Source organism: Tiliqua scincoides, chromosome 8 (genome assembly GCF_035046505.1).
Source record: "Tiliqua scincoides isolate rTilSci1 chromosome 8, rTilSci1.hap2, whole genome shotgun sequence".
Lineage (NCBI taxonomy): Eukaryota > Metazoa > Chordata > Lepidosauria > Squamata > Scincidae > Tiliqua > Tiliqua scincoides.
The window spans coordinates 18,695,996-18,723,713 of NC_089828.1; the positions used below are offsets into that span (position 1 = coordinate 18,695,996).

Sequence of the window (27,718 nt, forward strand, 5' to 3'; positions counted from 1 at the left end):
TATCCTTGAAAACTTTAATGGGTACACATATCATGGTGTTAATACTGTACTGTGAACCAACAGAAGATATTCAAAGAATGTAGTTTGAGTAGGCACCCCATGAAATTGAATCATGAGCAGAATCCCAGTGCCCTAATTAGGGTGTCAGCCTTGGTGTTCAATTTTATTTATATTATCATTTGTGTGGTACTTCTGATGTTTTATTCATACCTCATCCATCCCTCAAATCCTGTTTTTGTTTGGAAATAAGCCCTGCTGTGCTCAGTGGGGCTTACTCCTGGGAAAGTGTGCATAGGATTGCAGCCTTGGAGGTGTTGCCAACTGCTGAATAAATGACACCAACTGAGAAGGTAGACAATCTTAGCGGCCATTTTCATGCTTTAGCTTCTGGATTCATGAAATCGATGTGAGCGGAAAAAGACCTTCCATGTGTTTCTGAATTTGAAAAAAAATAAACAGGAGATATGAATGCCAAGAACTCAAAGAATGAAGCTGGTATAGTTTGTAGTGCTATAGCCCTGACGGTGTGTCTATATTGATTGGTCTCTACCCCAAGGAACTTATCTTAAAGTTCAGTAGGGAGGAGAAAGATAGTGGCAAGGGTCAATGGGGAAAGAATGCATGTTCAGTTCCATATACCCAGGTCTAGTTTCAGTAGGGGTTAAGGATTCTACCAAAGTAGGGGTTTTGCTATATACATTTAAGTTTGGGCTTTGGAGGGGGGGTCAATTTCTTTTTTGCAGCATAGTGTGTTCATTGTGTTCATAATTTCATTGTGTGTGTGTGTGTGTGTGTGTGTGTATACACACACACACACACACACACACACACACACACACACACACACAATATATATGTAATTTCTTAAATGCAATGTAATATTTTAAAAAAGAAAATAGCAGTACTGCTTCAAGTCTCACATGTGCAAAGGTAAAGCTTTATAGGGTTGCCCTGTCCCTGAGGGCTCCTTCCCCTTCCCCTCAAATCAATAGTAAGGCCACACCGGGAGTATTGTGTCCAGTTCTGGTCGCCGCATCTCAAAAAAGACATAGTGGAAATGGAAAAGGTGCAAAAGAGAGCGACTAAGATGATTACTGGGCTGGGGCACCTTCCTTATGAGGAAAGGCTACAGCATTTGGGCCTCTTCAGCCTAGAAAAGAGGCGCCTGAGGGGGGACATGATTGAGACATACAAAATTTGCAGGGGATGGACAGAGTGGATAGGGAGATGCTCTTTACACTCTCACATAACGCCAGAACCAGGGGACATCCACTAAAGTTGAGTGTTGGGAGAGTTAGAACAGACAAAAGAAAATATTTCTTTACTCACCATGTGGTTGGTCTGTGGAACTCCTTGCCACAGGATGTGCTGATGGCATCTGGCCTGGACGCCTTTAAAAGGGGATTGGACAAGTTTCTGGAGGAAGAATCCATTACGGGTTACAAACCATGATGTGCATGTGCAACCTCCTGATTTTAGAAATGGGCTATGTCAGAATGCCAGATGCAAGGGAGGGCACCAGGATGAGGTCTCTTGTTATCTGGTGTGCTCCCTGGGGCATTTGGTGGGCCGCTGTGAGATACAGGAAGCTGGACTAGATGGGCCTATGGCCTGATCCAGTGGGGCTGTTCTTATGTTCCTTATTCAGTCATATGCCCAACTTATCCCAGCTCCCCCACTGCGTGACACGTGTCTAGTTAGCACGTCAGAATGGTGGGCTCTGGGTTTAAGCGTGCACACGGGCGCTTCAGAATTGGTGCAACCATGGGAAGTGAATCCCACTGTTCAGTCGGAGGCTTGCTCTCAGGTAAGAGCATCGCTGCCTTCCCCTTCCCGGCAGCCACTCCTCCCGCTTGCAATTGCGGGCGGCTGCCAGCGGGGGCTCGGGTGGAGAGGGCGGCTGCGCTCCGGCTTCTCCTGGCCCTTTAAGCAGCCAACGCGGAAGCTGCCTGGTCCTAGCCCAGCCCAGCCCCAGGAGGCTCTCGCTGCGCGCAAGCCTCTGCCCCTGCATGGGGAGGCTGGGGGGATGGCGGGGGCCGGCTGGGCGCCTCCGCAGCTGGAGGACTTCATCCTGACCGAGAGGCTGGGCAGTGGCACCTACGCGACTGTCTTCAAAGCCTACAGGAAGGTGAGAAGGGGCTTTCCAGGCCTGGGGGGGGGGGCTGAACTGAAGGGTATAGGTCATGCCCCCCATCCAGTGCTAGCTGAAGTGGCTCTGTCATCAAGGATCAGGGCAATTCAAGATCTTTCAAGGGCTCTGAATGGAGCCTCCAGTTTCATGGAGCAGAATGGAACCTCCAGTGTCAGAAGCAGTATACCTGTGAGTGGGGCAGGGCTGTGGCTTTCATCTTCCTGGGCTGAACTGTTCGTGGTCGTCGTCCCCCCATCCGGTGCTAGCTGAAGTGGCTTTCAACAAGGATTAGGGCAATTCATGATCTTTCAAGAGCTCTGACAGCAAAATGGAACCTCCAGTTTCAGTAGCAGTATACATGTGAGTGGGGCAGGGCTGCGGCTTTCATCTTTGCTGGAAGCATCTCTGGCTGCGTCCCCTGCAGACAGGATGCTGCATTAGATGAACCTTGGACCAGATTCAGCAGGGGCTTTTCTTGTATTCACCCACCAGCTCCTGGGATTCTTGCAAGGAACACTCGGCTATCACTGGCCTTTGGCAGGATGACCAATGTCAAAACCAGAATAGAGGACAAGGCACCCCAAAACGTAGAACATTCAAGAAAAATGTTGTATGTGACAAAATAAAAACTAAAACCACTTGTATATTGTTTCCATGTGGTTCATTTATATACTATGTTACTTATTATTAAATTTAAAACTACATTAAATATAATGCGCTGCCTGCCGGGGCCTGCTCACAGGGGAAAGGAGGACATTTAAGTTCTTTTCCGGGACATGGGACTAAAAAAGAGGACATGTCCTGGAAAAATATATGGTCTGGTCACCTTGGCCTCTGGTCTTATCCAACCAGTAAGGCACTTCTGTTTTTAAGTAAAAGTGCACAAGATTGCTCAGCATAGACTTTCAGTGTTATGGGATCCTGAATATGGACTCTTTCATTTTGTCAGGGCTGGATGCCTCTCTGGGTTGAGTGATCAGGCTTGATCCAGTACACACCCTGTTCTTTCTGTTCAACAGATTCTGTGTTTTTGTTATCATACTGTCCTGGGGATTGTATAACGTGTCCATAAAACAGTAAATCTGAGCTTGAACAGACTTCAGGAATTTCCTTTGGGAATTCTAGATAGTTTTGTTTGTGTGTGTGTGTGTGTACACGCCCACACACCCAGGAAGACCAGTCATCCCTGTTTCGAGTTGCAATTTGAGATTCAATTAGAAGGAAGCTGCTTTTCGGTTGTTAGCATTAGGGCTGAATATATTTGGGGGGTAGATAGGATGACTTGGAATCTGAGGACAAAAAGGGGCTAGTTGACATAGAGCCAAACTTTGGCTCGGGAGCCACAGGTGGCTCTTTGATGTATGATGTGCGGCTCTCAGAAATATGTTGACTGAGCTCCTTTAATTAATTAATAAAAAGGTAAATAAGAAATTTTCAAGCATTATAATTATTTACCTGCTATAGACTGAGAGTGCCCTGGATTAAAACACGTTGACGCTGGGTAAATATATATAAGAATGTAAATGCTTCTTAAATATTGCTGTTCTCAAACATTTCTCTTGCAGCTCTTAAATATCTGAAGTTTATTGTATGTGGCTCTTATGTTAAGCAGATTTGGCCACCCTGGTGTAGAGCAAGTAAAACGTTAGTGCTGTAGTCCTGGCAGAGGGGTAGTTTCAGAGCCTAGTTTTTTAAAAGATGAAAAGTTCTAGGGCTGTAGTAGGTTATAATTTTATTTTATATGTCACCTTTCAGCTACGGGCATATGAAAAGAGCTTACAAATTTCGATGAAAAGCAATAAAACTGTAGCCTACAAAAATCAAAACAAAGTTGTGATAGGAACAAACAGATCCCCCCCTCCAATTGATTATGTCACAAAATCAAAAGCTCTGCAGAATAAAATGATCTTCAGGCGTTGCATAGAAGCGGAGAAAGGGGACCAATTTAATCAATCTATTTTAAAAGTTTGGGGTCGCCCATTGAAAATATCCTGCTCTTGGTTCTGAGAGCAGTGAATTATGATTCATTGCAGTGAATCATGGGCCAGATAAAGAGCTTCTGTTGGCTGCATCTGGCTCACGGGTCTTATGTTTGATACCCTTGTACTAGGGGATGGGGGGGGGGAAGGTATGATTAAACCTGGGCAGGAGTTAAGAAAGCCAGATTTGGTGGAGTGTGTAGGAGGAGGGATTGCTTCCATGGCCTAGCAGGATAGGCCTTGAATTGGAACCACCTTCGGCAGGGACTGGGTCTTTACCAAGTGTTGGCAGTGACAGTGTCATGGTGCTATAAACAGATCTGCCTGGATACCGGACGTGTGTGATTGAAATCTGCCAAGATCTTTTGGGCAACACCAACTAAAGCCAATTTGCCTTTTGCCTCCATAGAGGAATGTCCGGGAGGTAGTGGCCATCAAGTGCGTGAGCAAGAAGAGCCTGAACAAGGCCTCCGTAGAGAACCTCTTGACCGAAATAGAGATCCTCAAGACCATCCGCCACCCACACATTGTGGAGCTGAAAGACTTCCAGGTGGGGTGCAGAAGCAGGTGTGGAGTTGACTGGATTGGGGTTCCATATGGGTCAGACCCTTTGATCCATCTAGCTCAAGATGGTCTATATGGATGGACAGTAGCTGTCCAGGGTTTCAGACGGAGGTCTTTCCAAGGCCCAGCCCTAACTGGAGTTTGTGAGAGGGTTCTTGGTGACATGACATGGGGCAAGCCAATCAACACCATCACAGTCAAATGCCTGCTTCAAACCTGGAGAGCTATTTCTTGTTTTGGAGCCCAGTCCTGGAGAGAGAAGGTACATTTAATCTGAGCATAGTGAGGTTTTTTTCCAGAGCAACTTCACTGCTATGCTACTTTTGTTTTCAGCCTTACCCATGCTAAAGACCTTTTGCAATCGATGGGACAAGTTAGTTATGACTTATTGAAGCTCTTTTTATTTCAGTGGTATTTTAAGTGTGGCTAGCTTTCTTAGGGTCAGGGTCTGTGTGTTTGGGATTACAACTGAAGGTACTGCCGTAGCAATGGCTAGGAAAATTAATAATAATTAATGGGTGATATAGAACTCTAAATACAAGTACAACAAAGGTTATGTGAGATTTTCAGGGACTGTAGCAGTGTGCAAGCCCATGGCTGTACTACAGCAAATCATTGCAGATTTCTTAAAGTGTCCCAGCAGCTGCTTGAATGTTTTTTCTCAGATTTATAATCAGGATAGCATATGTTCTTTGCAAATAAATAAAAGGACATCTGCAACCATGTCTGTTTTCTGGCTGCTGTCTTGAGACTTAATCCCCATCGGCCCTTGAGGGTTCCCCAGGCGTTGCCCCCACGCTCCCTTATGACTGTGCAAAGCACATCTTTGCACAGACATAAGGACTAGAAACTTGTTGGTGGAGTTTGTTCGGATACTGAGCTCAGTGACTGGCTGAACTTATGTAGTACAATTACACCCAGCTCTGTTGCAATGTGCTTCCAGCATCCTGTTCCTGGGGTGAACTACTGCATTGTGTGCCCACAGAAGTAATGGCGTTACATCATTCAAGACAGCCATACCTGATGGAGGAGGGAGAGACTGGATTTCAAACAAACCTGATGCTGTTTGACTTCTTTGCAGTGGAACAAGGAGTACATCTACCTGATCATGGAATTTTGTGCTGGGGGTGATCTCTCTCGCTTTATCCATACACGGAGGATACTCCCGGAGAAAGTGGCTCGGATATTCTTACAGCAATTGGGTAAGGAGTGGGAAGGGGCACAGAGAGGGAGGAGGGAGGGAGGGGATGTGTTCTTGGCTGTATATAATTACTGCTTTCCACTGCTGATCAAAAGGAACTGTTGGAGAAGGAAAATAAAATCTTGATTTGGTAAGGAAGTTGGTTGCTTGCAACTGATGCCTACAGGGCCAGCTTTAAGCCAATTGGCCCAATTGCTCCAAATTGGGCCCCACTCCAGGGTAATAGAGAGTAGATTGCTTAAATCCATTTGGTCCATTAACTCACATGCATTTTTAGGCACACATTTTGATTGCTTTCCGTTCGACCATAGAAAAAGAAAGTATGTAAAAATTTTATTTATATCTCTAAGATTCTACAGACCTTGGCTGCAAACTTGGGGCCCTGCAAAAAATGTTTCAAATTGGGCCTGACAGCAGCTCAGGCTGGCCCTGAGTGACTTGACACCCTTCCCAATCTCAGCACTGTTTCCGTTTATCCAAACAGCTTGTGCCTTGAAGTTCCTTCATGAGAAGAATATCTCCCACTTAGATCTGAAGCCCCAGAACATCCTGCTCAGCTCCTTGGATAAGCCTCTTCTCAAACTGGCAGGTCAGTATGGGTTGGGAATCGAACAATGTACGGCGAATTGCATGGGACATATTGCAATGCACTTCCAACTTAAGAGCATGATCCTGAGGGTTTGGTCCTCCTTTATTTCATTATTGAAGAACAACACCTGCTAATGCAGTCTGATGCACCTAGATGTGCATCATCCAGGGAGCACTCAGAATCATTTAATGGGGTTTTATATGGGGGAAGCATTCAAAGCCATTTTCCCCGTCTGCAGTCTCAAGTAGTACAGTCTAGTCTATCACTTCATTCTGGGGTGTGTGTAAATCGGATCATAGTCCTTTGTGGGCAGGAGTCATCTTTTGTTTTTCTCTTCCAGATTTTGGATTTGCTCAACACATGTCCCCAAGAGATGAGAAGCATGTGCTGAGAGGGTCACCGCTTTACATGGCTCCAGAGATGGTGTGCAATGGGCAGTATGATGCCCGTGTAGACCTATGGTCCATGGGAGTGATTCTCTATGGTAAGTCCATTATCTGACTTGGAGACAGAGTAGTTTGAACTCCACCTATTCTGCACAGGGATGATGATATTGAGGCTCCCAATGCCAGTAAAATGTTGCCTGCTTTTTGGAGTGAGGCTGACCCAAGACATCCCGGCACCTAAAGCAGTGCATCAAATGCTTCCTCCCACTTTTCTACTTGTGCACCAGTCATTACCCTCACCACTTCTCTTCTTCCTCCCTAGATTAAAGGTAAAGGAAGAAGTGTGGAGAAGAATTGTGGACTAGAGTGTCAGAGACATTCTAGCACCTCACACTTCCTCTCTTCTCACTGCTCCCTTCTTCTTCTCTTTTTGTTCAGATCTGAGTAGGAGGAGTGGACAGAGGTGGATAGGCCCTCCCCACCATCTGCCTGAGGCATTGGCCTCAGTCAACCTCATGAATGGGCCAGCTTTGTCTCAGAACCTTATTGCAAGGGTTTCTTTCCTTCCTAGAGGCCCTATTTGGACGCCCGCCTTTTGCCTCCAGGTCATTTGCTGAGCTGGAAGAGAAGATCCGAAGTAATCATCCCATTGAGGTAACATTGCAGTAGTCGGGGTGCTGGCAGGTGCTGGGATCTCAGGGAGGGAATGAAGGTTGATGCCATTTGAACATGCAGAAGGAGAAAGATTCTTAGAGCCTGGGTTACCTTGAGTGACTTTCCTGGATTATCAGTTACTGATTAAACACCATCAACAGATATGGTACTTTGCTTTAATCAGGTGAGAGCCCCAGTAATACTTGTTAATCCATTGCATACATTTAAGTTGGTAGATTGAATTTTCTCATTTTAAAAAATTGTTCTGAAGAAAAAACATTCTTTGTTTTGAGATGATGCACAGGTGGGTTGTAATAGGTATCAAATTGGAAGAGGCATTCTCATCAAATTGGAAGAAGCATTCTCTCCTGGATGTGAAAGTGAAGGGAGAATGCCTCTTCTGCTTTGGCTTATGTCATCTGCAGTATTTATAAATAGGCACATATACTAATAACAGTAATAAAAAAAATTGCAAGAGGCATAGAGCAGGAAAGGCTTGGAATCTAGAGGCAGCTAATATCTTTCAGAGGATGATATTCTTACCAGAGACTGCAAGGTGTCAATTGCTATACATTACATCAGTGATTCTCACACATTTAGCACCGGGACCCACTTTTTAGAATGAGAATCTGTCAGGACCCACCAGAAGTGATGTCATGACGGGAAGTGACATCATCAAGCAGGAAAATTGTTAACAATCCTAGGCTGCAATCCTTCCCACACTTACCCAGGAGTAAATCCCACTGACTATCAGTGTTAAAAGAATATACGTAGTAGCTTATTGAAAGTACAGGTCTGTTACATTTCCCCAATGCAGTCATGGTATCATCAAGTCTAATATATTAAAAATAAAATACTGACATGAATGGGGACCCATCTGAAATTGGCTCGCGATGCATCTAGTGGGTCCCGACCCACAGTTTGAGAAACACTGCATTACACGTTTCACCCCCACCCCCTGCCCAACTCCTGATTTAGAGCTACCATTATTGTGGGAAAACTATCCTTTGGACTTGACCGGTGGCTTGACTGCCCGTCGTCTGTCTTGCTTTTCTAGCTTCCCAGACATCCGCGGCTGTCGCAAGAGTGCTTGGACCTCCTGCAGCGCCTCCTGAAGAGAGACCCCCAGCAGCGCATCTCTTTCAAAGAGTTCTTTGCTCACCCCTTTGTGGACATGGAGCATATGCCGAGTGCTGAGAGCCTGGGCAAAGCAGTGAGTGAAAATGATACCACTGGGAAGGGAGGGGCAGTGAAAATTTGAGATCACTGGGGAGGGGATGGGGAGAGAGGTCGGAGTGACTGAATCTCCCAGTGGCACTGACCAGTGGCTGAGGTCAGAGGCTTCTAGTAATATAGACCCTCCATGAAGTAGATCTGCATGAGTGTGAGACTTGGGCTATCCACATGAAGTTTAAGGTGCTAAGAATCCTGAAGTGGTAGAATTGTAAATCTCCCACTCCCCAAGTGGTATTACTTATTTTGTCACCTCATTCTACTTGCATGGGCAGACCATGTCCTAGGTAAAGGGAAGAGAAGAGAGGGATATATCTCATCCACCCCCATCAGTTTTAGAATATGGGACTACATATGAATCAGTCTTATTGTAAATGTGTCTCCCCATCTTTTGGAGGAGGAGCCTCTGACTTTTGAAAAGTGACATAGTAGCAATCACCCATATTTGAAGAGCTGGTGCAGAGTGGTGTCTAAGAAACAACTTACTCTTGATCCATAGTGAGGCAGTAGCATTCTAGGCTGCTCTGTTTCACACTGTGGATTGATGAACATGTGTCAGTCCTATTTTTGAATCCTCCCCATTGCAAAACGCATCCTGCATGTAGTTAACAGACATCTCAGGGAGAGATCTGGGCAACACATTTCCTTCAATGTGTTCATTTACTACATGCAGGATTGAGTGCTGGTTATTTTGTTTTTGTTTTTATTTTATTTTTTGCATGGGGAAGTGTTTGAAAATATGTTACATGGGGGTTTGGGGGGGGGGGAAGCTGAAGTAAGCCACTTGTCCTCTCAGCCTGAATCCCCAATCTGTAGTAGGTGGGTAATAGTACTGTGCAAATTATAGTAAGATAATGTGTGTGGAGTGTTTTGAACATCAAAAAGCATGAGTATATAAATGCTAACTAGTTGTTGTTAAGAATTACTTCTGTAAGTATGTGCAACTGTCTTCTAGTCCGTAAATAGATTATTCAGGTGACTTTAGTTCTTATGGAGGCTTCTGAGAGTGAGGTATCCTTCTCTGGTAGCAGAGTGTGGCAAGTATCTAGGAGCTGGAGTTTCTGAGGGCCCAGAGATTATTGCTACCGCCTTCCCTCTACACATTAGCCAACAATGGGCAAATCACCACCTTGAATTCCTACTCCGGTCTCTTCCTTCATTCTGCTTTCTCTTCCTTTCTCAGACCTCTCTTGTAATGGAAGCTGTGAAGAAGGACCAGCAAGGAGATGCTTCTGCTGCCCTGTCCCTCTATTCCAAGGCTCTGGAGTACTTTGTCCCTGCCTTACGCTGTGAGTGTCCAGACTACCATTTTCTTTCCTCACTCGCCTTTCTCCTCCAGAGTTAGATGGGTGACCATGGGAAGATCAAGAGTGGCAAGAATTGCCCGTGTGGGATGGCTCTTGGCATGAGTGAGTGACCCTAGTCCTTGGATTTGGTTTCTTCTGGCCTTATTAAATTCTTGGTAGGCAAACATGAATTTGTGATCCTCTGAAGGCCACTCATTTGAAGGAAGGTGGAGTTAGGGCAGATGGACAACAGGTGGAATTCAATACAACAATTGTCCTCAACTGGTGAATTGAAACCACCAAAGATGGATCACAGCAGATATGCCTTCACAGTGTTCTTTGTTTGGCTTCTTTCCTCATTTTAAAAAATATACTTATTAAGAGCCCAATCCTATCCAACTTTCCAGTACCAGTGCAGCCCCGACTGGGTCTCCCCTGACTGGGTCCCCCCACCCACCGCAGGATGCAGTACACGCCCCATTGGCATGGCTGCACCAGTGCTGGAAAGTTGCTTAGGATTGAGCTGTAGGTGTTGTAACAAATTTGATCCCCCCAGTATAATCTCCATTAGAATATTCCTTGAGTAGCAGTACAAAAATTAAAATCCATTCGTTGGTATGTTGAATTGGTCTGAGTCAGGGGTGTCCAAAGTTTTTGGCAGGAGGGCCACATCAGCTCTCTGACACTGTGCCGGGGGCCGGGGGGGGGAAAGAATTAATTTACATTTAAAATTTGAATAAATTTACATAAGTTTACATAAATGAATATATTAAAGATGAACTTATATGAATGAATGAAGGTCTTGCAATAGCTCAATGCCTATAAAAGGCCTTGCACAAAGCAAGGCTGGCCTTTCCTTTGCTGCCGCTGCTACATCACAGAGGTGAAAGAGCAAGCAGTGGGGGGAGCTCTCATCCCACAGCTCACTCGAGAGGTCAAACAGTCGCCCTCACTCTGAGAGCAGTTGTGTTGGGCCAGTGCTTCCTTCAACAAATCTCTGAAGGGCCAGAGGCTCATTGGAGACTGGGGGCTCCCTGAGGGCCGCATTGAGAGGCGTCGAGGGCCGCAAGTGGCCCCCGGGCCGGGGTTTGGGCACCCCTGGTCTGAGTTAAAATGAATACACAGTTTACAGAGATGAATATATCCCAACCCCCCTGACAAAACTGCACATTCCTTAGCTCCTAATTCCCGTCCATTCCAAATAATCCTTAAGCACTGACAGTGTGTCAGTCCAGCTCCATAACTGGACACCTCCACTCCTTTCCTCATATTAAAACAGGGGTGCTCAAAGTTTTTGGCAGGAGGGCCACAATATCTCTCTGACACTGTGTCAGGGCAAAAAAAGAATTAATTCACATTTCAAATTTGAATAAATTTACATAAATGAATATATTAGAGATGGAAAATGAATGAATGAATTCAATCCAGTTTATGATCCCATCCACCCTAAGAAGGGGGGGATCTTCATGCCAGTTTATGATCCCATTCAGACGCACACACAAATGGAGGGGGAGATCTTCCACACTTTCACATACCCGCCTTCTCACCTGCCCCCTCACCCTCCCTCCTTCGTTTGCTTGGGCTGCCTACCTGCCTGCCCATGTGCTGCTGCTGCCTGCCTGCCTGGCTGGCCAACCAATGAGCCCTCCTTCCCTCTGGAGGTAGACGTGCTACGAGCTGGGCCGGTCTCCCCTCCCTCGTGATCTGTCTCTCTCTCTCCCCTGGCTCAGATTGCAGGAGGGGAGGGGAGGGGAGCCGAGCCAAACGGAGCTGAGCCCAGCCCAGCCTAGCCCATGGGCTAGAAAGAAGAGACTAGCAGGCAAGCGCACAGGGTCTTTTATAGTGGGAAGTAATGCGAGACCTGCAAGTCTCACGTTACCTTTCCACTGTAAAAGCCCTGCACGCCAGCTGGGCTCATCTTTCCTTCGCTGCCACTGAGCTCAGCGGCAGCGAGGGAGAGCAAGGTGCGGAGCTCGCGCGTCGGGCCAGCGCAGACTGGGGTGAGGGCTAGGTGTCCATTGGAGGTGGGGGGACCCCCTGGGGGCCAGATGGGGACCTGTAGCAGGCCGCAAGTGGCCCGCGGGCCAGGGTTTGGGCACCCCTGTATTAAAAGAAGTTTTCTATCAGTCCCATGTTATCCCTGCACTGCATCTTTCCCTGTATCTATCTTAAGGTATGTTTAACTTTAAAGCATTTGGATACTGCCCAACATTTAATTTCCTATTGCAATAATGTTGGGCTCCCTGTCTGATTCTACCTGTAGGCAATTAACATTTCGGCAGGTATTGTCAGATGGCAAAGGTTGGGGGTTGTTTTCAGTGGAAGAGGCAGAGAGAGAGAAGGATGGGTGGGTGGAGCTTGCTCATAACCTCCAGGCACCTGCAGAGTGCCCCTGCTCCCACTTTCTCAGCCTTTCTGAATTTGAAGAGGGGAAAAGAGCAGAAGAGGAACAGTGGAGGAAAAGCGCATGGTGGGTTAGAGACTCTCCTCTCCTTCACAGCTCCTCTTCTGCTCCATTCCCCTCTTTTCAATTCCAGGGAACAGAGGTGGGGACAGTGGAGGTGGGCTAATGGGGGACATCCACTGCCAATCTTCGACCTGAGGTGACCGCCTATATCAGGGGTGTCCAACATAAGGCCCCAGAAGCTTTTTATCTGGCCCTCAGGCTCTCAGCTGCTGAGGTGTTACAGCTGAAATGGCAGCCCACATGAAAACTGGGCTTTCCCAAATCTTGAAATATAGTCAAGATTTGCGTACTTTCTCTTCTGTCATTTGCAGTTAAAGAGTTTCTATATGAGAACAGGGTCTGATTTCTGGCCATTAGCTGCTTAATGATGTCACTTTCTGCTTAATGACATCACTTCCTGCCCTCAGCTGGAGCCCTGAATGCTAACTCCGGCCCTCTGTATGAAACAAGTTTGATACCCCTGGCCTATATCATAAGAACAGCCTATATCTAAGAACAGCCCTGCTGGATCAGGCCATAGGCCCATCTAGTCCAGCTTCCTGTATCTCACAGTAGCCCACCAGAAGCCTCAGGAAGCATACAAGACAACAAGAGACCTGCATCTTGGTGCCATTCCTTGCATCTGGCCTATCATCTTCATGGGTAGGCTGACTGTAGACATTAGCCCTGGCAGCTAAGGAAAATGGCCAAGGGAATTTGTGGTGTTCCTACCTCCTTTTCATTTCCAGTTTTTTGTTGTTTTTTTTTTTGACCTGGGGTAATTTCTGTTGACTCTGCTGATTTTTCTCCTTCATCTCTGATCTCTGTAATTTGCCTTGTTTGTCTTGACTCCTGCAGATGAGACGGACGCCCGAAGGAAGGAAGCAATCCGCTCCAAGGTCAGTCAAAGGCCTCTCTCCACAGTCAGTGGGAAGATTGAGTTGGGCAACCTCTAGGGTCAGGGCATATCGGGCAGGAAATGTGAATGGATGTGAGCAGCAAGAATTGCAGTCTTGTAGGGGGTGGAGTGAAGATGGAACTGGCATGTCCTATTTCAAGAAGCCTTTGCATGAGACCCAGAAGCAGTGCTGGAAGGTGCACAAATTATTTATACTTTATTGTTGCTTCAGCTGAATTTCAGAATCATTCCATAGTTGATAGTGGCAGTGTTATGATGTGGGTGATGGCTGCAGGACCAGAATTGGGATGGGGTCAGAGGGTGCATAGCTCCACCTAAACTACCATTTCATCTCATTGAATGATTTTTTTAAAAGGTGTTTTAGTTTGTGACATGACACTCTTTAAATGAGGATTTAAATTTTGAATGAGAGAACTGCTTTTTAACATAGCGTAGTTTCTGGTTTGAAATTAAGTTGGTGTCATCTCCCCATTCAGCCCCATTCCAGATTTTCCAGATTACATCCATTTGTCTTGTCCATCTCAACCCTGAGCCCAAATCTCTCCCAGAGAGTTAGTATCTATTTGCCCAAAGAGACTGAGCTGCAGATGAGGGCTTCTCCGGTTCAACTTTCACCTCTGCTATGAGCTCTCTAGATGGCCTTTGGCAAGCCACCCCTCTCAGCCTCAGTCTTTCTATCTGCATTATGGGAATAATAATATTTACCTAACAGAGTTGTTATAAAAAATACAACAAGGTAGCACACATTAAATGTTTTTTCGCACTCACAAAGCGCTATACAGATTTGCTATGTGAGTTTACTACTGTTATCCCCTGAAGATCTTCCAGGGTGGATTTTTCAAGACTTCAGTCTTCCTTATGATTAAGTGGTTCTCTGTCCAATCCTTTAGTTGCTATGATTCTGAGAAAAGCAAAGTGCTTAAATGAGGTAAGGTGTAATTTAAGGAAGCTGTTCTGTATATAAAGAGGGTTTGGGTTATAAACAGGAAACGTCTCTGACTTTTTAAAAAAGCCTTTGCTCTTATTTAGTGTATATGTTCCAGCTTGGCGGGTTCACAGGCACTAAAATACACAATGACATGTGGGCTTAAGAAACAGTTTATAGTGCTTTTCTCTTGGTTATGGGGAGTTTGCTGGAGTGTGTTTCCCCATTAATTTCTTTGAAGTGCCACTTGGAAATGAGGCCACCCCACATAGCAATGAAGGTTGCCTTCCTCCTCCTCCCGTTCCCAGATTTCACAAAGGAAGAAAGGAATGGAGCAGAACAGGAAGTGTGGATAAAGGGAGAGTCTGCCATGCTCTAATCCACCACTCTCCACTTCCTCTTCCTTTTTGAAGCCAGGAAGCTGGAGAACGAATGGGAAGTGCTGCAGCCACCTGAGGCAGCTACCACCTGAGGCAGCAACCTCAGTCTGCCTTGTATGGGCTAGCCCTGGGAAGTCTGGCTATGACCGTAGATCACTATGGCACTATTGTCTTCCACTTGTAAGGATTAAGCCCTAGCACTGAAAACAAGGTAGTCTCTCCCCCTCCAATGTTGCCCATCTCAGGCTTTTCTGAGGTTCTGTGTTGTACTCTTTCCCTTTGCTTAGGTGAGTCAATACATCTCGCGAGCGGAGCAGCTCAAAGGGCTGGTCTCATCCAACAACAAAGTCCTCTTGCAGCAGGGCATCCCTGCTAGGGACATCTTAAAAGGTAAATTTCTGGGTGAGAGGAGGGAAAGGGCAAAACACTGCATTAAATCTGCTGCAGCCACAAAGTATCGTGCAATACCCTAAAAGCTAACAGTTATTCTTGTAAGCAGGGGGTTCATCATAACTCAGTGGCAGAGCACTGGTTTGTGCATTCAGAAGGTTCCAGGTTCAATTCCTGGCATCTCCAAATAGGGCTGGGAAATAATGTCTGAGATCCTGGACAGCTGCCACTTGTGTCAACAGTAGTGACCTAGACCAGGGCTGCTCGAACCACAGCCCAGAGGCCAGATCCAGCGTCCACGCGGATACGTCTGCTCAGTGAGTGAACCTTTTGGTTTTGCCTGGGTGCTGCTGCATGAAGTCCTTGATCAGGGGACAGGAACTCTCTGGGCAGTTGTGTTCTGTCCAGACGTCCTGTTGCGCAGCCTTCTGGGATGCTGGGCAGACGACGCGACTGCCCAGAGCATCCCTGTTCTCTGAACAAGGTGGACTTTGCATGGTGCCTGGGCAGAATGCATTCCGAAAAGGGACTGTATTCTGAGCACGCAGTGGTCGCTAGACCTAGATGGACAAATGATCTATAAGTAAGTAATGCTCACAGACTTATTTTGAAGAGCTGCTGTGGGGGCTCCAGGCAGGACCATGGCATATAAAAGGGAGGTGTTTCCCTTCAGACCATGATCCCAGCAATGAAAATTCACCACCCCACCCCCCATGAGCCCTAGAGAGAAGCTCTTATATAGTTTGACCCAAAGTTAACACTTTCATCCTGTTGTAGATTTCTATAGCCACCAGGGGGCGCCGTGCCCCAGCAGTTAGTCTCAGATACCTAAAAACACAGCATGAGGATGAGGGCTCTCTGCCCTATTTTCTGTGGGAGCAGAACTACCCAAACCTGTGTGTATGTCCACATGTGTGCCAGCTGTTTCTTTGCTAGACAGAAGCGTTCTATTTTGTTCCTGTTTTCCTCCCCTTAAAAGTGCCTGAGTGGGCCCTGCACTTGTTACTGTATGCGTGCAAGTAATTCATGTCTTGGTCACAGTCACCACCCTTTAAGATGCTTTGTTCCCATTTTGCTGATGGGCAAGCTGAGGCTGGCAACTTGACTAAGACCACCGGTGAGGTTGTGCTTGATGCGGGTCTTGGACTTGCAGACCCAGCTGACACCATGAAATGGGCCGCATTGGTGGGTGCATGGCTGCAGCTTGCCAGCAATGGGTATCCCCCTCCCACCCTCCTTTCTACTGTGTAGAAGGGAATGGGAGAAAAGTAGCCTCCCTACTGCACATCTGTGTTTCCAGTTCTTAGTCTTTCCCCCTCTTTTATTTGAGGGCAATTTCTGAACTTTATTCTTTGAACTTGATTACAAAAAGTACCTAGGTTTTAAATGGCAAAATACAAGCCCTAGCACTGTCAACATCTTTAAATGGCCAGGTTTCTCTTAAAAGAAAAAAAAAGCCAAAAGTGGGAGTTCAGTCCTTTCCCATCTGTGATTTCCCTGTTTATTACAGGGAAACCCAGGTTGAGTAGCATTGTGGATAAGAGACTGGGCTGAGAATAGTCACCCCCCACCCCTCCACACTTGTTAATCTCACCTCTACCAGGAACTCACTAGGTGGCCTTAGGCAAGCTGCTCTATCTCAGTCTCTGATGCAATGTGGGGATAATAATACCTTATAGCTAATAAGCTAATGCATGTGAATGCTTTGCACCCTTAAAAAAAGCACTCGTGCAAGGAAAGCGCCCTACAGGTAGACCACAGCTGCGATACAAGGGCATCTGCAAGAGGGATCTGAAGGCCTTAGGAGTGGACCTCAACAGGTGGGAAACCCTGGCCTCTGAGCGGCCCGCTTGGAGGCAGGCTGTGCAGCATGGCCTTTCCCAGTTTGAAGAGACACTTGGCCAACAGTCTGAGGCAAAGAGGCAAAGAAGGAAGGCCCATAGCCAGGGAGACAGACCAGGGACAGACTGCACTTGCTCCCAGTGTGGAAGGGATTGTCACTCCCGAATTGGCCTTTTCAGCCACACTAGACGCCGTTCCAGAACCACCATTCAGAGTGCGATACCATAGTCTTTCGAGACTGAAGGTTGCCAGCTACTATACAAATGCCAAGTCTAATTATGGTCATGACTTCCTAACCCTGCGTAGTGCCTACAGCAATACCTCCAATAGCACCACTTTCTTTAGCCCTGTTTCATTACAGTGCTCTTTATCCTAGGTGGATTGGCAGCTACAGCAGCCAATGAGAGTAGTATATTCTAGCTGATCAGCACCAATTTACTGTGTTGCCTCCTGTAGCTGTTTTAGAGAGCACTGCCCATTCCAGGAATTGATCCCCCATGTTATTAGAGGTGTTGTCATATATTTACAGTGAAATATGGCCATTGAGCATGTATATGTCGATTCAGTCCTATCCAGCTTTCCAGCATGGATGCAGTGACAGCTTCCATGACTGTCACTCCACTGAAGGATGCAGTGCATGGCTGCTTCGGTGCTGGAAAGTTGGACAGGACTGGCCCTTAATCTAAAATTGGGCCCTCTTCACTGTAAGGCACACAAGATGACATACAGCATTGAAACCCAAAACACAATTGCTGGCGTTGTTACACAATACCAGCACCTCACAATGTTGCCAGCTCCTTTTACGGCTTGTGTCACCCAGACACAACTTCAAGAGGCTTAGCTTTGCACCTGATACTTTCTGGCTGGCACTTACAGTCAGGTTAGGTTCCTGGAAACCCTAGAGGATACCAAATTCACAGACATCGAATCATTGAACCAATGGGATAAATGGGGTTAGGTTCCAAGGGACCCTCTTCACCATGCATTCTGTGAACTTTATGCACCTGAATCTTAACTTGAAATCTATGCAACGGAGTGATAGTGAGGTCTCATCAACATCTCCAACATCTGATGCTTCCTCCTCTGTCCTGGTTATCCCTCAATGGCTGTGGCGATTTCTCTGTGCTGGCTGTTTCTCTGTGTTGGCAACTCATTGAAGGTTGCTGGCCCAACAATGAGGCCTGAGAGTTCAGCAGCAGGGAGGGTGTTGCTTCACCCATCCTCCTCCTCCACCTGTCTCTTGGCTCCTTTCCTGGGCTTGCCCCAGCCCCAGAGCAGCTGTCAGGTAGCCTTCCAGAGACCTCACAATCCTCAGGGTTGTGAAGGTTCAGCTGGAGTCCCCAGAATAGTGCCCAGGATGGTGGGGCAAATCTGGAAGCTGACACAAATGTATCTGATGACTGTATTTTCAATGTGTTGCAGAGATGTCCAAGGACAAGCCTTGCCTTTATGCAGCTCTGGAGTTGGCGTCTGCTGCTGTTGCTAGGGTGAGCCATTCAGAGTGGAGACTTTGCAGTTTGCGTGAGGAGAAAGCTATCCAGTCTCCAAGCTTCTGACTCTGAAAGCCTTGAACCGCCCTGGGGTCATTAACTTATCAAGAGCTGGGGCCCATCTCAGACACCAAAGTGCAATGTGGGACTTACCTGTAATTGTCCAACAAGCAAAAAGGGTGGGCAGCCACAGTTTCCCTCCCCTTTTCTTGCCTGGTGGCATCCAATCTGTGTGTGCTGCTGCTGTGCTATTCTACCTCTTGCTTTCTTCTAAGTCAGTGGGCTTCCATCTTTTTTGTGTGACAACCCCAATCAATCAATAGATAGTATGGGGACCCACTGCCGATTGTGCCCTCTCCAAGGACCCCATCTGCCCACTCCCTGCCCCCATCCTCCCTGTTTTTCCCCATCCCTTGTGTCTTCACAACAACGGTTTGTGAGGTAGCAGCCTGAGCAAGACAGCAGGGCAAGACAGCACGAACAGGTTATGCAGGAACTTCATTTTGATAGGGAAGCACCATTATTGGATTGGATCCAAGCCTTCTCTTGCCCATGCTTTGAAAGGTTGCCACGACCCCCCAAATGAGGCTTTGTGACCCCATTGGGGGGGGGTCCCGACCCACAGGTTGAAGAACACTGTTCTAGGCCAATTGGAAGGAGAGAAGAGACACAGAATGGCATGGGAACAGAATGCACTCAGTTTCATCAAGCAGAGGGAAGGAGACCTTGTATTTTGATGGTGGTTTTATTGTGTGTTGCCTTGAAAGACGGGATACAAATGTGCTGAAATGAATAAATGAAGAGGAAGCGTGACAAGGAAAGGCACCGAGCGGAGGGAGTGCTACACCAGGGTAGAGCAAGCAGATCAGTGGGAAACTGAGGGGCTTGGCCTAAGCAGCCCCCTCCAAACCTAAGTCCCTTGACTTAGGTTAGATTCTTATACACCTGTTGGAGACTCCTGCCCAAGAACGTATCCAAATGCGTGTCTGCTTACAGTCACAATCTGTATTTATTTATAGTAGTTATACTGCACATTTTTACCAGCCCCCCAAAAAAGTTATCAAAAAAGTTTACCTAGCAAAGGCATGAGAAGGGGATTCCTTGTGCCGAAGGACTTGCAGTCTGAAATGAAAAGATGCACGAGAGACACCTGCAAACAGCCACTGAGAGGGGTGCTGTGCTGGGTTGAATAGGGGCAGATGCTCCTCTCCTGCTAAATATGAGAGAGCCAACACTTGAAAAGGTGCCTCCTTGCCCAGTTAGCAGGGTTAGGGCCAAGTACCAGCCCTGGGACATGTAATGTTATTTGATTAGGCATATTCCACATGCTCAGGGTGTTTTAAAACACTGGGTTTTCAAAAGGGAGGAAAAGAATAACAAAGCAGAGCTCTTCCTTGAAATAGTGGTCCATAAACAGCCCCTTTCACACCCACCCACAGATCATCTGTGTTGTATCACTTGCTGGGTTGGGGGAGTTGCTGGCTCTTGTGGGGCCAGTGTGTCCATCCCTCAGGCTCCTTAGCTATAGGGCAGCTTACAGTTTTGCTGGACTTTTGACTGGGAAAGAGGCGGAGCCACCTCCCAGCAATCCTTGTTCCTACATCAAATGGCAAGGACCAAGCTGTTTGCCATTGGCTGAGGGAGTTTTTGTTGCAGAGTGAAGAACCAAGCAGAAGTGTGGAGGAGAGGAGAGTGCTGGACTAGAGTGTCAGAGACACTCTAGCCTGCCACTCTCAACTGCCCAGTTCTTCTGCTCCATCTCACTCTTCCTTTTCAAATTCAGGAAGTGGGCGGTGGATCTCATTACAGACAGGTCCTGTTGGTGTTGGGGGTGTTGTGTGAGGGGATTAAGACCTTGAAAGCTGTGTAGGGGAAGGAGCCGTTCTCTGTGCACATCCCAGCTACTGTTTCCGGCAGTTCTGATGTTGTTTCAAGAACCATTCCTAATGCCTGGCTGAGATAGGATCTCCCCGTTTCTCTTTTCCAGGAGGAGGAGGGCAAAGATGATTATGAAACACTGGATTTGTACCAGCAGAGTCTGGGTGACTTACTGCGAATGTTGGCTGGTACGTAGTGGCTTGCTATGGGATGCCAGGCCGGGCTGGTTGTTGGGGAATGACAGTCCAATCCTATGCTTTTCAGCAGAATGGCAACTGCTGCATCCAATGGGGCTGGGAAGCAGCACCAAGAAGGGTACTTATGTTCCCTTACCCTGTGTAGCAGCCAGGCAACCCCAATGGGTCTCCTTGGGTCTGCACCCGCTATTGAGCGGGCACAGAATTGAGGAGACCCGTGTGGAGTTTCCTAGGCTGGGAGGGGGGTTAGGATATGGTGGCAGATCCTGCTGCTATCTCCGCCCCCGCTCCCCTGCCCTACTCCCACCTCCCCTTCAAAAAGCCAGGGAGACTTCCCATCGGCTTGAGCAGCTGTAGGTTCGATATTGGCTCATAAGCTGTGCTAATTAGGAATGGAGCCTCCATGTTCAGAGTCGGTGTACCTTGATGTTATGGCCATCCCCTTTTGGCCCTGTTTGTGTGCTTCTTGGCTTGATGTAGTCAGAGACAAAAAAGACCAGACAGGATGGTTTTTGATCTTATTCTGTTTCAATTCTTCTTATGCAATCTCATTTCGATCCCCAGCTGAGCCTGCAGGAAGGAGAAGGGAGTTACTGCATGCTGAGGTATGTATCTGATCTGTCCCTGAACCTGCTGCAATTTACAGAGGGGAACTCCTGTAGTTCACCGCAGTTAACCAACATCCCAGAATACAGAGACCAAATCTCAAAGGATTTCTTTGCTTGACTGTCGTTTGCCTGGTTTTCTGGCAGTTTATCAATGAGTTAATTACCTTTTGCTCCTGCTTCTCTTTTGTTTGTTTATTGTTTTAACTTGTGCTTGGATTATGAATTTGTGAGCCGCCTTAAGATTTTATTTCATCATTCGGGAGGCAGCGTGTACACTGATAACTGACACTGAGTTGTGTGTTTGGCAGATCCAGGCTTTGATGGGCCGAGCTGAATACCTGAAGGAACAGATCAAGGTATGGAGAAGCAGAGGGAGACATGGGGCAGAGAGCCTGTGTACTGTGTGGGCTGCAAATTGGGGCATGCCTAGGTAATTATAGAGGAGAACATAGAAGGATTGGCCTGAAGGATGTGTGTGTCAATAGTTGTTGGATAGAAGAAAAAGATGATGGTATTGAAGCATCTCTGATGTGCTTTCCAAGAGAGGGATGATTGTTAATCTATAGGCAAGATCCTTGTTCTGGATCTTAGCGGTCCTGTGTTCAAATCCTGCTTGAGCCCAATCTTTTTCAGCTCAGATGCCATATGCCTCTGAATACCAGTTTCTGGGGACAGACAGTGGGAGAAAGCCATTGCCTTCATATCCTTCTGGACTAGATGGTCCTTTGGTCTGATCTAGCAAGACTCCTTTTATGTTGCTATAAACTGGCATGTAGTTAAAGATGAGACGGCAACAGGGAAATCCTCTCTTCTGTTCCAGATGAAAGAGTCACAATGGGAGGCTGAGTCCATAGGCAAGGAAGGCATACTGGATTCCGCCCGGGGCTGTGAGTTGATGCTCTTCTTCCCAAGTCCTGTGTCCGCCTTCTCACTTTGTGTCCATTGGCACCTTGTTCCTCTTTGCATCATCTTTGGAATACGTTCTGGGACTTGGCCCAGAGCCCATTTCTGAACCTGTTTAAAACGAACCAACTAAGAACGAAAAGGCACACTCTCTGCTAATCAAAAACCAGTGGCTGTTTGCTGCTCTTCCCTTGTGTTTCGGTTGTGACCCCTTTTTGTCAGAGGGAACCAACATCTCATTCCTTTTGCTGTGCCAACCACTTTGGGTCCCCCTGATGAAAAGTCATAGTTAAATATTTTTAATAATAATGTCAAAGAGGAGGATGATCTGGAACACTTTTCCATGATGCTTTTTGAGCAGGGGGTGTTGGTGTGGGTGATTGTTAAATCATGCAACCCCCAGCCATATATACTGAAGGGTACGAGAGTATTTGCATCTTGGATGATTATGTCCTGGTCAAATGCAGCCTGGTCATTGGCACCCCTGGGCATTTGCATCTGTGTTAGTTTTTGTGCCCCAGTTATTTGCATCCTGCTGTAAACTAGGCAACAAGCAAACTACGTATAACTGGGCAAAAAAAAAACCCACGTTATATATATTAACCCTCTTATCCCACCTCTAACCCTATCTTGGCGTTTAAAAAATAAAAAGTACATGTAATATAATATACATATATGGGAACACAAATGACCAGGACACCCCCCCCCCCCAAAAAAAAAAGTGATTCAAATGTCTAATGCTGGGACACATTTAACCAGGATGCATTTGAGTGGGACGCAATGTTCCTGTCACCGTACCGAAGTGGTACCATGTACAAATATGTAATTTGACCCTAATTATACTGAATATGATCATTGTAGACTTCCAGAAAGGTCAGAGGACCTAATAATTGAACCTCCCCCCCCCCCCAGTAATTACACCCTTGCTGGGAACATGGATCTGCTGGTAATTCAATACCAGCGCCCCTGTACAGGTGCTCCCCAATTTATGTAAACCTCAATCAATGTCATTTTGAGCTTTCTTTAAGGCTGGTCTGTGCAAGAGAAGCTACTTCCACTCACTGCTCTGTAAATCTCACCACTCATCCTGAGTTTCCTCTTTCATTTAAAAAGCATGCGCAGGGAAGGGGCACTATCACTGTGCCCCAGAGGAAACACTGGAGCACACCAGGAGCAATCTCAGCTTACAGAACAAAGCAAGGGGTGAGCTTTATAGAGTGGGGAGTGTGGATAGCTCCTCTTGCACAGCCTGGTTCCGACTTACATAAAACTCATCTTACGTAAGAGTGTCCAAAACAGAACCCTTGCATAAGTTGGGGAGTGCCTGTATCTATATCTTTTTCCATGTGGAGACAGCCATGGTTGAATTTCTGTTTGGACTCCACATTTCTTATTATAGCCCCTAGCCAGTTTAGTGTATCAGTGGGGACAGTTGTACAGGCGTGTATTTTGCTGTGTACGCACTGCAATGGCTGTTTAGGGGTAGAAGGCAAAAAGGCCACCCATACATTGCGTGTGTCTGGTGAACATTTCATTTGTTTTAAGCCTTGCTGAGTGCTTTAACTTTATGGAGCGATCTGCTATTCTAGTCCTTCACAAAGGGAAAACAAGTCTCTCCCCCCGCCCTGCACTACCTCCCTCTGGTAGGATCAGTTGTGCTGCTCTGAGGGGTCAACAGCAGCAAAATGATATGGGAATGGAGAAGTCTCTATTTCAGTAGACCTGTGATGAAGTGGACTGGGGCAAAATCCCCATTTTGGGGAGGAATGCTTGGAGTTGGATTGGGGGGGTGTCCTCCTGTGCGAGTGGAGTATACACATACATCTCCCCTCCTTGTTTTCAGGGGAGAAGGAGGCCTTTGTGTGTGTTCCCTGCAGCTTGGGAGAGTCCCCAGGTAGCGGCTAAGCTCTATCCCTTTTGTGTTTGCTTGGTTAATTGGAATAAGCTGCCGTGTGGGCTCTTTTTCTCTGCCTGAGAAGCAGTTAGCTTCCCTAGGGGCAGGGGCAAGGACCTGATGTATGGTATAGGCCCTTTTCTCTTTGCCAAGCGACCTTGAACCATAAGGAGAAGTGAGGGGCTGTCCATCCATCTGAGCTCTCGCATGCTTGACGGATCACAGGGGGAAGCCTCTCTGTCCTTTGTTTGATGCCACAGGGGCAGGCAGGTGTCCAGAAGGGCTTTGGAGAGGCAGCCCTTTGAAGGGGAATGGACAAGAATAACTCTGACTTTCTGTATTGCTGGAGGCAGGCTTGGGAAAGAGCTGAGTAGAGAGGGGGAGAGCCTTTCGGGGAACAATGTGCCCCAGGACATCACATATAAAGGAGTGGGGGGGAGACGGACGGACGGACGGACACGCGCGCGTAGTGAATGAATTGCTTTCTACTAGAAGTTTTAATCTTTGGTCTCTGGAAATTAGGAGGATGTAACTTTGCAGGGTTGCAAGGATATAGGATGAGCCCTGCTAGCAAGGATCCATAAACTCAGTATACTGTTTTGCTAAATAGCAGCTGTTGAGAAGCAGGAGATGGGAATTCCCTTTGTGCTTTTTAGGGGGGCTTCCAAAATAGTGTGTGGCAACTGTAGGGTGAGCCCAACCACAAGACTGAGGCAATTGCCTCGGGTGGCAGGTTGACAGTTGGTGCCCACTGCCTGCTTCCACCCACCTTTAGTGCTGTTCCTTCTACTCCTGCTTCCTGGATTAAAAAGCAGAGGAGAAATGGAGCCAGGGGCGGATCCAGGGGGGGCATGGGTGCGTGCCCCCCCAAACTGATGCCAGAGGGGAAGGGCGCCTACCGGGATGGGAAACAGCCCAAGCACAGCTGGGAGCCCAGGTCTACCTGCCTGCAAGAGGCGGAATGGGAGTCCAGGTCTACCTGGCAGGTAGATCTGGGCTTCAAGTCTGGGAAGGAGCCCAGATCTATCAGCCCAACAAACTTTGGCCACAGAGGCCAGAAGTTCAACCAGGAGCTCAGGTTTATCCAGTTGATAAAGCTGGGCTCCGAGTCCAGGTGGGAGCCCAGGTCTACCTGCCCAACCAACCTCAGACACAGAGGACAGTAGATTCAACCCAGAGCCCAGGTCTATCTAGCCAGTAGATCTGGGCTCCAAGTCCAGGTGAGAGCCCAAGCCTGCCCACCCAGTGAACTTTGGCCATGGAGGCCAGTTCAACCAGGAGCCCGGGTCTACCCACCTGGTTAACTTGGGCTCTGGATTTTGTAATGCTCATGGGCCCTCCCAAACACAGACACTGGATCTGCGCTTGAATGGAGCAGAAGTGGATATATGGAGGCTGGAGGACAGAGCTTCAGAGATGCTGTAGCCCACTCCTTTCATCTTCCATTTTTAATCCAGAGAGTGGAGGAGAAGCTAGCAGGTGGGTGATAGTATTCAGCATGCCATTTGGTGCCAAAAGGTCTTGGTCTGCCCTTGACCAACCCCGATCTCCAGCACTTGATTTTTAACAAGATTTTTCAGGCATCATGAGAGCCAGACACTTGTTTAGCAAATCAAAACTTTTTTTAAAAACAAAATTCTAAGGAAAAAAAAATCCACAAAATGTCAGCTGTTTATACCCAAGGAAATAGGACTCTGTTGCTACTGGTAGCTGAATGTGAAGCAAGCAGAGATGTTGTAGTTCAGTGTTTGGGTGCTAGATTACCCCACTGCATCGAACATGAGTTATTCAGATACTCGGGTAATTGCATCTCCCCCTCTGGGCTGCAAAGGTGCTATCTATGCGTGTACTGAGCTTTTGGTTGATTTTCCTTGCTGTTTTGGGGGGCTTATATTTACAACCAAAGAGGCTAGAGGTTGATGGATATACTGAACAGATGGTAGGCTTCCAGCAGCAAAATACTGTCTGTCAGGAGCAGATGCAGTAAAGGGAGAAGAAGAGCAGGGAATTAATTTTTTTTCAAAAAAAAAAAATGCCTTTTGGTACTCAGTGGAGAGAAAACTAAGGCGCAGAGTCTAAAATTTGACTTTAAAAAAAATCTCCCCAGAGGCACGCAGGGCACATTTTATGGTGATGATGATTATTTTAATCCTTCATCTCTGCTTGCGATAAGCTTTTGAGCCTGGAAGAGTCAAATGAGGTAGCCATTGAATTCTGACGTGGAGTGGGCCTGATGCCATGAAGCAGCCTGTTTTCTGCACGCACTTAACCGGGCTCCTGAATTTGAAAAGTCTCCTCTTGCCAAGTGGCTTGCCTCCAATCTCTCCTTGCACCACATTTAGGGAACCACTAGCTGCTGTCCTTGATTCCATAGCTAACTTCCTTCAGGCAGGATCTAGTGCTGTGTCTAGAACTGGCTTCACTTCGGTCATCTTGGCCTTAGTTGACATTTTAGCTAGCCAATGGGCCTAACCCCCTGACTCTCTGCCCCTCCCATTTTGGGTTTGTATTTCAAAATCATGGTTACTGTTAGGTGGTTGGTCATATATCACTAAAGCCATACTAATGGCTGGGGGGTGGGGTAAGCACTTCTTGCTCAGCTGAGACCTCACTGCTAAGGAAGAGGGACAGATCAGAAGGGGTTGCATTGGGCACTGAAGGCTTGGGCATCAAAATATCAATCAAATGTGCTTTCAGTAAACTTGGGAATAAAAGGCGTTTCAGTGTTTGCTGTTAAAACACCCATTTTTTTTTTCATCCTAAGCAAGACAAAGCATCCCTTGGTTGTACAAGTGCTGTTATCCATGTCACAAATCAGGACTATCAACATTTTGGAGGCGGGGGGGGGTCACTTGTCCCAAGACCACTGTGCAGTAAATATTTAAGGATATAGACTATGAAATCCTACTTGGCATATTCCGTGGGAGTCGGCTTTTTAATTTGCTGCAGTCAATTTCATGATTTTTATTTTATTTATATCACACCATCGCTGTACAAAATGCTTTACACAAGGTAAGAGGACAAGTCTCTGCCCCGAGGCGCTCACAATCTATAAATAGGCACAAGGGAGATGACAGAGGAACGGGGAAGGGAGTAGCAACCAGATAAACAGGAAACATGCAGTTATTTCATGCACACATACTTGGGCTTCATTGCTGGAGGGTGGTACTTGGGTTCAGTCAATTGAAACGCAGATTCATTTTTATGCCAATCAAAACCACCCTCTGTTTCTCTTTTCTCCTTACTACAGCCTGTATTTTACAATAAGTCTTATTCCGGGAGATTGCCCCATGGATTCGGCATCTCAAGCAGTCAAGCAGCAAGCAGTCCTCCCAGCATGATGCAACAGAGGCTAATGGTTGTATGGAATTTTGTTTAGTCTGTGTACATACATGGACAGACACAGAGAGCGCATGTACTTGAAGCATGAAGCTGTATAAACTAGTTGTTTTGTATCGGGGAAAATGTAATTTATATGCCCTCTCCATGTATATATAAATGTATTGTAAAGTTAATTTTCTTGTGCAGTGTTATCCAAAATGAGAGGCTGTAATTATTTAATATATAAGAATATGCTCAGGACAATTAAACATGCTTTCAGGGGATGCTGAATAGAAAAGACAAGAGCTTAGGAGTTTGATCGTACTGAGAAGGTATTTGATACCTGGTCAGGGGTATTTGAGGACTCTGGTGGTGATTTTTGCTATGAAGGGAGAAAAGCCATCCAGGAGAGGGTCTCATGGAGTACTTTAATGCTTGCGTCTGCAATCACCATTTTAAAAGTACTTTGCTTTATGCTAGCAAAGCAGATGTGTTTATTCCA

The 27,718-nt window shown here is 46.8% G+C and overlaps 1 protein-coding gene across 1 annotated transcript; it reads left to right on the forward strand.

The window, feature by feature from the left end:
• Positions 1-1,923: 1,923 nt before the first annotated feature.
• ULK3 (unc-51 like kinase 3) lies at positions 1,924-27,298 on the forward strand. Its single transcript, XM_066636295.1, has 16 exons — positions 1,924-2,128; positions 4,520-4,660; positions 5,756-5,876; positions 6,360-6,464; positions 6,805-6,948; positions 7,422-7,504; positions 8,562-8,717; positions 9,921-10,026; positions 13,328-13,368; positions 14,981-15,083; positions 18,348-18,412; positions 20,403-20,481; positions 21,055-21,095; positions 21,407-21,454; positions 21,919-21,985; positions 27,146-27,298. Exons 1-16 carry the CDS (start codon positions 2,027-2,029, stop codon positions 27,160-27,162), a joined length of 1,419 nt encoding a protein of 472 aa, XP_066492392.1. The 5' UTR covers positions 1,924-2,026; the 3' UTR covers positions 27,163-27,298.
• Positions 27,299-27,718: the final 420 nt, after the last annotated feature.

Bases quoted from the DNA above. Each gene is read 5' to 3' on its own strand.
- ULK3 (XM_066636295.1), top strand. From the start codon at position 2,027: ATGGCGGGGGCCGGCTGGGCGCCTCCGCAGCTGGAGGACTTCATCCTG. The intron at 13,369-14,980 runs GTCAGTCAAAGG...CCCTTTGCTTAG, and splicing joins AGGAAGCAATCCGCTCCAAG to GTGAGTCAATACATCTCGCG. The intron at 15,084-18,347 runs GTAAATTTCTGG...AATGTGTTGCAG, and splicing joins TGCTAGGGACATCTTAAAAG to AGATGTCCAAGGACAAGCCT.